This window comes from Ptychodera flava, chromosome 6, assembly GCF_041260155.1.
Source record: "Ptychodera flava strain L36383 chromosome 6, AS_Pfla_20210202, whole genome shotgun sequence".
In the NCBI taxonomy this organism is placed as follows: Eukaryota; Metazoa; Hemichordata; class Enteropneusta; family Ptychoderidae; genus Ptychodera; species Ptychodera flava.
Genome location: NC_091933.1, coordinates 25815459 through 25824046, shown reverse-complemented (window position 1 = coordinate 25824046; position 8588 = coordinate 25815459). Strand labels below are relative to the sequence as shown.

The window sequence follows — 8588 nt, the reverse complement described above, 5'->3', positions numbered from 1 at the left end:
AAAAAAAGATTTAGGCCTAGAAGTGACTGGTGGAAGCAACTGGGCCTGCTACACTCGGCAAAGGTAAAACATTGAAGACGACTGTTTGCTGGTAAGCCTGAATCTTCCAACCTCATTGGTATAATATTTTAGGACCTAATGGTGCCTGAATATGCACAGTCTTTGCACCGCTTTGCAAATCGCAATTTTGCCCCGAAACAGGTTTTAAGTAGTTATTTTATTCTTAACCTATTAGCATGGGACTGTGTTTGCTACATTCATTTCACAATGTATAGCATCCAAATAGCGCGAATGGACTGATGAGAACAACAATGAAATCGATGTTCTTAAACGTTTTTACAACATTGCGTTGTGGAGGTCTGCATGTAACTACAGTGGGCAATCCCTTGGTCTCACAACATATTGCACAATATATGTACAGTGTATCCATATCAAATACTACATATCGTATACATACGAGGTTTAATTTTTTATTAGCCCCAGAGTTCAAGGAAAGTGTAACCCTCTTTATTCATTACACAGTGTAAGAGTGCAGACCATTGACAAATGTCGATTTCACTGATGTTCACGTATTTGGATGACGATGGTTGTAATACCCTCACCGTGAGTTACAATCGTGTAACATTGGCTTGTTGAATTCAATTACAACAATCGAAAATTGCTCTAGACTACTTGTGTAGAAAGACTCACTCGCTCTTTTCAAACAGCTGATCGCTGCGTCTTCATAACATTTTACAAAGAGGTAGAGGTCAAGTAAGGGACGCACTATTGCATCTTGAGAAGGATTGGTTACGATGAGGATATGAAAGTTTTCCAGAGTTCCAAGATGTAGCATATTTGGTTCATTGAGGGAAGATCATGCAAACGTCCCCCACATTTTCCCTCTTAATTTGGTCAATACTTGAAAAGCAGTGGGGTTCAATATTTTCGTAATAACTTTGCAATCCGCAGAATCAAAAAAAACATTACCCATCTCGAAATGAAAAGCATATCTGCTTATCGTCTCTACCTGTGATTTATCAGTTATGCCACGATCTACTGTGAACGTTTGTTGATCTCGGGTTTGTTCGCTTTCTCATTTACTGCCTTAATATTTACTGGTGTTTCTGATTATATCACTGAGGCATGCTAAACATTTCTACCTCAGTCTCATACCTGGGTTTTATTTCCAATGTCAACACCGGCTCCTGACCAGTTCGAGAGCCAGAAATTCGAAGCGGCATAAAACGAAACCTGGGTAACAAGAAGTGTGAAAATGAGGACCACGAGTGGATATTTCACAGCCTTGGCATATGTCCTGTAAACCCTCCACGACACTGAACCTGTCAACCTCTCCTCTTTTTCGATCAGTGCACCAACGGAACCTGAAAGAAAATGGTGACATATAGATGGTAGGAACGGAGTTCAGAAGCACGATAGACAAGAATGAAATCCCAGCTTCTTACTTCATATGTGAATGTCCTGTATTGCTTCCTTTTGATTATTTACGAGTCTAACCTGGTTTAAAGTCACCCTATCACTCTGAATCTGGGACTGAAAACATGGAATGCATGGAACTCCCGGTATACTGCAATAGCAATTTCGGAGACAAGAAGGGCTAGCCCTAATGGTAATTGGAAATCAAAAGCCAGAAAATCACATCAATAGCAGTCAGTAATTTTTTTCATCCATACTTTGTGAAGTATTTGTGAATAAAAAAAATCAAAAGGTATGTTTTGACCGGTGTTGACATGTTACCATTTGCAGACAGTTCTTCTTTAGTTCCTTTGCTGGAGACACGTTGTCGGAGTTCAAGCCTCTCATCTTCTGCACTGAGAACGTGTTCATCCTCTGATTCGCTGTCTCTCTCAGACTCCGAAAGTACACGCAATGTTTCTTGCCAAGCTGCGAACAAATCCGGGTCATGTAGCCGTATTTCTTTAAGATTACCCTCTTTACCAACCCTCCCGTCATCCATCAGAAGTACCTGAAATGAAACAGAGAGTGGTTTCTTTCTAAAAATGCGAAATCGTGTCTTGCATAGCACTGATAGTATTAGTCATTTCAGAGGGAGTGCACAGTGGTACAACAGAAGTGTAATGGTGTTATCATTGATTTAGACACTCCATAGCAGTCAAGTTTTCTAGAATTAAAATGAACCGAACTCAGTAAATTTTACAAAGAATATCTTAGAAATAAAGTTCAAAAGTTTTCATTTTGAAAAAAAAGTTGAACATGACACGGCTATTGGTGTAAAAGAAAGGAATTGTAGCATTACAAAATGAATTGTATTTCTCGTGGAGGTCTTGTCAACACCTGCTATGGTGGTATTTTTAGATGAGTAAAATAAGGGGTGTGACTCATTACTGTGCTGAAGATTTTTCATACCAACTAAAAGCAATTTTCAAAATCAATTGCACGTAGAACTATGCATCAATATTCTCTCTAACAGAGCCTACAAATCTACAATGAAGGACAACTCGCCCAGTTTTCTTAAACCAACGTAGAGCCCATCTGTAAAGTCAACTTCAATTGTCCAACAAGTGTTACAACATAACATTACCTTGTTTGCCAAGTGTAAATATTGCAGTTGGTGTGTAACCAGGATCACCGTTCTACCTTCTCTTACAAGCATATCTACAATCCCGTGTTCAATGAGATGTGAACCAACGTGAACATCCAGAGCCGAAATAGGATCGTCCTAGGATAAAACAAGAATAAGAAATACTTTGTCAGTTGGTCTTTATTTTATCGTACACATCGGATGGGATATGGTCAAACCCTTCCCCAACCAATCGCCACAAAAAGTTCAAAATGTCAAAACGACAAAATGTTCTGAGTCTTCAATTTAGTTTTTTTCCGAAAAATTATCAGATTTATGCAAGTTTTCAAAGACGAATATCATTAATTGCAATTTCAGTTGACCTGTCGAAGCGAGCAAATGGATTGTAACTCCTTGAGACTTCCTTCCCTGGTTGGAATGGCGTTTCAATGGCAATCACAATAAATCATATTATATCAATTACCAAGAGTAGAGTATCTGTCTTCCTGTACATAGCTCTGGCCATGCTGACTCGTTGTTTCTGTCCTCCACTGAGGTTGATACCTCTCTCGCCAATCTCAGTCATATCCCCAGCTGGTAGAATGTCAATATCTGGCTGTAGTGCGCATGCTGCGATGACTGCGGAGTATCTGATACAGGAAAAACGACCAGATATTCATTATTGTTTTCATGACATGGCAATTTGTACAGCTCTGTCATATTTCGAAGGTTGGTCTACAATTGTCAATGAACTTTTGTCATATACCACACCCTAACATAATGTTCATCGACTTTTTCTACGAGGGTGTTGATGTTAGGGGGGACTTTCGTGAAAGTCTGATTCTAACTTTACCATGTAACACTCAACTGACCTATGGCTCGAAAGCTTGACTGCAAGACTCGCTCTTAGTAGTTTGTGAAATCGAAGATGAGAAATTTACCTTTTCTGGTCAAAGATTTCCCCAAATAGGATGTTGTCTCTTAACGTGGCATTTTGAATCCATGGTTTCTGTGGAACATAGGAAACCGAGTTTTTCTTTCTGCAAAATAAAATTAGACTTTGATTTTCGTTGAACTGCCTCTTTTCGATCTAGGAAGGTTACTTACACTTATCCTATAAGATATCCATAGAAGTTATAGTTTGCTGAAAGTTTGTGGAAATATCCAACACAGGCTTCGTTTATCTGTAATACTGCAGAAATATCGATATAATTAGAAGAAACTGCTTCGATCGCTTCTTGACAAATCGCTCTTAAATATTGCTTCAGTGAACTGACGAATCTTACCGCAGTAATCTGACTAGCTGTCCGAATCGCAGTGCTCACCTGTTGAACTGAACCATACCAGATGTGGTGGTCATTTCTCCCAAAATGGCGGACAGTAAGGAGGACTTGCCGCTTCCGACCAGCCCAACTACCATTACAAGAAACCCTGGTTTAATGATGGTAATGAGAAATGACAGCGAATCAGCCCCAAATTTAGAATATCACATGTCAGTGTCGTCGATTCTTCTCCCTAAGGGCACACACTCCTCGAAACTGCAAGACTTAAACTTGTGTTCAAACTTTTTTCAAGTCATTCTCTTTCAAAATCAAGAATACAGTTCTATGGTCACCAGGATAATTTTGATGGAAACAATATTCCCTAAAGTTGACTGATCTTGCAGATTCAAAACGGTCGTTATCCATCTGTTAATCTGATGAATAATTTAAATTTTCAATTTTCACAAAAACAAGGTGGTGGTGAAAACTTCATTTACTCCACAAGCTTCAAAATGAGGACACAAAAGGAACATAAAGGGGAAAGGATTGTAAAAATTCTTGAGTCAGAATATCTGTCCTTCAGGCGAATTTTATTTTGACTGTACAACATATTAGACTCACCGACGGGAATCTGGATGTTGATGTTGGTCAACACATCTTTAGAGCCGTCTGGATTCCACGAGAAGGCTCCGTCGGTTATCTGTCAATAGCGCAGTGAGAAGAATCCTCGCTTTTAAACATAACAACACTTAGAAGAATGGTAGTTGATAGTCTTCATGGCATGCCACTTCCATTAAAAACTATGTATGATCTTATGTCTACACATTTTGGCTTATTTGCAGCCGATCAGATGTAACCTTAAGAGCCTCTGCATATTGCAGGCGGTATTTTGCATGACGTGTATTCTATTCGATATTAAACATTTTAGTTCTTAGAAATGCGCACCTAAGGGTCTGTGAGAAATGGTGGCAATGCTGCCCAGAAATCAGTAAATATCATATGATTTTACTATGTTTAATGGATTGGTGAACTGGTGAATTCTGAGCAGGGGAAATATTGCATCGGCATGATGATGTGGATGACACAGCGGAATTGCACAAATCAATTGCAAATGCATACAATGCGTTACATCCGTGTATTTGCCTCGGCACTCCAATCGGCAGACAGTTACCTGCAACGCAATATCTTCAGGGACACAGCTTTCTTCGAGTGTTGTTTCAATGACCGAGGATCCGGGTTTGAAGGTACCATACGCACTGTGGTGCTCACTCTCGAGTAAAGAAGTTGAGTCAGATTGTCCAGCTGTCTCCGAGGTCAAAATGTTCCTCTTATTGCGATTGTGGCCATATATTCGAGATACCTCTGATGAATCAAGCACCTACGAATAAGATGTTTTCAGAAGTGAAATAATGTCATGTAATGGAAAACCCTTTAGGTTTGAAAATTTGTTGACTGACTCCCTACAACGAGGGCTTGAGGCGTATACGTTATTGTCTGCATGAATTTGGGCATTGATCAACACAAGTATTCAGGTAATATCATGATTTATGAATGAATGACACAATAAACAGACAAATAAACAAACAAAACGATACCGTGCCCTGGTTGCTATCAATGGCGTCATCACAGTCCTCCACTATCTGTTCATCGATGTCGACATCTTCAAAGCCTCTCGTCATCGGTGGAAGTCCGTTCACAACTTCTTCTATTTCATGTGCTTCGCAGAACGTTTGTATCCGCCTCATAGAAGGTATGGCTTCAGCAGTAAAGCGAAGACTCCTCGCAAACACTAAGATTGGTGTCGCCAGTTGAGCAAAGAATGCAAGCGCAACAAAAGCTAACTCGGGAGTCAACGGATGCGGGTTTAGCAGCGAGTACGAAACAAACGACTATCATGATTAGCAGAGGTCACAGCGAAAGAGAAGTTTAGAGATCGAGAAGACAGTCAAATGACGCAACGAATGTAAACATCATGATGCAGATCAGCAAAGAGATAAAAGCACAGCGACACAAGAACATTAAAAATATGAAAATGAGCGGAAAGCGAGAAACAAATAAAAGCAACTGGTTATTTCGTTAACACAATGTTAAGTAAAAGAACATGTAAAACTTCAAACTTAACATTTCTAGGCCACAAAAAATCTATAATGTATTTATCAGGGGTTGAGCTAGAAACATCGCCCACAATACTATCATGCTGTAAAACCTGTTATACTTGTTTTTTAAGACTATCACAATACAGATTGAACGTTTTCTCTCTTTTCCTGTAGTTCACTACATGACAAACCACACTGAGCTCAAATCAACACCGAAAAAATGTTCATAAAATTCACACAGAATCAGTATTTCGGAACTTACGATTAGCGTCACCATAGCGGTTAACGTCTTTGCTGTAGACACTGTAAGAAGAATTTCGGTCTTAATAATTTGGTCGTTCTTTGCTTCTTATGTTATAGTCGGCCAATTTTAACCGAATGGCGTGATAGATAAGACACTTACTGAAGGTGAACCTGATTACTCCGTGGTATGGGACAATTTGATTTTGCGTAAGGGAGACTATATTCCTGAACATCTGCCTCTTTTCGAAAGAACTTCACCTACAATATTTGAAAAGTTTTCCTGAAATTAGTCTCGTTTTGAATCATAACTTGTTCCCAAGCAAGGTTTATGCTCCATGTGCCTATTCAAATAGTCTCCACTTGAACTAAGGAATCACCAAACTAATCGAAGGAACGATCACCATACAAAGTACTTGATAAAACAAATCAAACATTTGAATCGTCGAGACCGACTTGTCATCGCAAGAAGTCCAAAACAGAAACTAATTTTGTACAAGAATATAAATTGCATACTTACAACTCACTATCATATAAGCTCCCGATTTCATCATCAACTTGACTTGTTGCTCCCTGACTCCTTCAACAGAGGAGCAGAACACTTTTTCCCAACCACACAACTTTAGCAGCTTCATTCCCTGCAGTAGCTCGTTGATTTTCTTTAACCGTCTATCCGAAGTTTTCTGACGTGATATGAAGAGCACATTGATATGTTGATCTCCTCAGCATATTGTGGAGGATAGTGGTCCTATAATCATGGCCTGGATTGCATACATATCGACGTATTCGACGGATAAAGCGAACTGCTGTCTTTCTGTTCATGTGCTCGGATGCTCAAATGAACTCAATCACAAGTTCTCTAGTTCAGCTTGTATTGGTCACTGTATACGCATTAGCATTTACAGCTCGAAAAGAAAAATCCAGGACCTTTACTTGCACGTCAGTACATGGAAAATTTAGCCTATTCACTTTCATATATATTTAGGTATATTATTCAGGCGTCACCAGTCAAATATTTACAAATTCTCTCCAATTCTCTGATGTCGAAATTCAAAATGGTCAGCTACTCTAACTACTCTATCGCAAGCAAAAAGTTACATTCCAATTTCAGCAGTTGAAATTTAGTTTTGTCGGCAAGTTACTGTGTCCCCACACTCAAAGTTACAGAAAAGATCGTTGCATTTAAAGATTTTGTGAATATCTGTTCCCGAGGGGGCAGTGTGTCTAAATGTGGAATGTGCCTTAGGGACAGATATTCGGATTCTCAAACTTTAACAATATTTTTTTGAGAGTCCCCCTAATGTAGGCTCATTTTGAAGCCCAAGAAGTAAATGAAGTTTTCACGGGGCTTGTTTTCCTTTGAATTGAAAAATGCAATGTCCTACTTAACACATGGATGGCAGCTATTACGGATTTCAAGTATCGGTAGATACATGTATAGTTTGTTTCTCAAGCACTAAATTTTGCTGGTGACCCCTGATTTTATTCTTTCATATTGAAAGGAATCGGTTAACTTACGGAAAGATGGAGTAAAAGGTTAAATCTTTCAATTTCATGGCGCGAGTAGTACCTTAAGTCAGCCCAGAGAGTTGATCTGCGTATATACTTTCACTCATTAGCCCTAATTCCTATGATTAATGCTGATGTAAAGACTGCCATGGGCGAAAAGGAAATTGAGTTTGCCATCATATGTATCTTTTGTTTATTATCGCGCTTTTGTTGATTAATCACTTATTATTCCTTTTCTTTTCATTCTGCATTTACTTACCAGTACAAGGTTTTTAAGCCTTGCCAAAATATCGGTAATCTTGTATTGCACTACGCCAAAAACGGGAATAAAGGCCGCACCAATCAAGGCAGACACGCCCATTTCGTAATACAACAGTGTAATGACGACGACAACCTATATACATGAATCAGTAATCGGACAAACACCTGGTTAAACACTATGCACGGCATCGCACAACAAGATCAGTATGCTCCTCATGATTGGGATTCCCTCTTGTATTAAAGACCTTGATCAGCAATTTAATGTAAATAATACTGATTTTTTTCACTCAATCTGACGACGATCTCTTGAAGGTAGTATATCGTCAAGAGTGCATGTGCCAGCTTTGCCGTTTCTACACGACTGAACCTATTCTACCAATGAGCCAGTTTGGTACATGCGGGATCAATCTGATTAAATTTTATGTTGTGACGGCAACATTACCACCTTGGCTTCCATATTTATTTTCTCCTTTAGCTGTGATTAGTCGCGGCTGTCAGCTAGACAAAACCAGCAAAGAAAAACAAAGTTGGAAAATATCGCAATAATTACATCTGATTTTAATCAGATTGATGCGAGATGTACCATAGAAATCATCGTAAAGCGACGTTGATAAGATGGCTTGGAGTATTTAAATTCACTTAAAATTCAAAACGTTTACTTGAAATTGACATTGTAAATTTTGTATGTATCTCAAACAA

General features: G+C 39.0%; 1 protein-coding gene across 1 annotated transcript; it reads right to left on the bottom strand.

Annotated features, from left to right (window-relative positions):
* Window positions 1–34: 34 nt before the first annotated feature.
* LOC139135337 (ATP-binding cassette sub-family C member 9-like) lies at window positions 35–8501 on the bottom strand. The gene is made up of 12 exons (XM_070702681.1): window positions 7888–8501; window positions 6640–6802; window positions 6142–6182; window positions 5379–5672; window positions 4955–5161; window positions 4405–4483; window positions 3847–3952; window positions 3463–3561; window positions 3006–3171; window positions 2543–2680; window positions 1738–1966; window positions 35–1364 (listed from the first exon to the last, which is right to left on the bottom strand). The coding sequence occupies exons 1-12, from the start codon at window positions 7987–7989 to the stop codon at window positions 1150–1152; spliced, it is 1839 nt and encodes a 612-aa protein (XP_070558782.1). The 5' UTR covers window positions 7990–8501; the 3' UTR covers window positions 35–1149.
* Window positions 8502–8588: the final 87 nt, after the last annotated feature.

Bases quoted from the DNA above. Each gene is read 5' to 3' on its own strand.
- LOC139135337 (XM_070702681.1), bottom strand. From the start codon at position 7,989: ATGGGCGTGTCTGCCTTGATTGGTGCGGCCTTTATTCCCGTTTTTGGC. The intron at 3,172-3,462 runs GTAAATTTCTCA...TTCCTGTATCAG, and splicing joins GAAATCTTTGACCAGAAAAG to ATACTCCGCAGTCATCGCAG. The intron at 2,681-3,005 runs GTAATTGATATA...GTTTTATCCTAG, and splicing joins AGACAGATACTCTACTCTTG to GACGATCCTATTTCGGCTCT.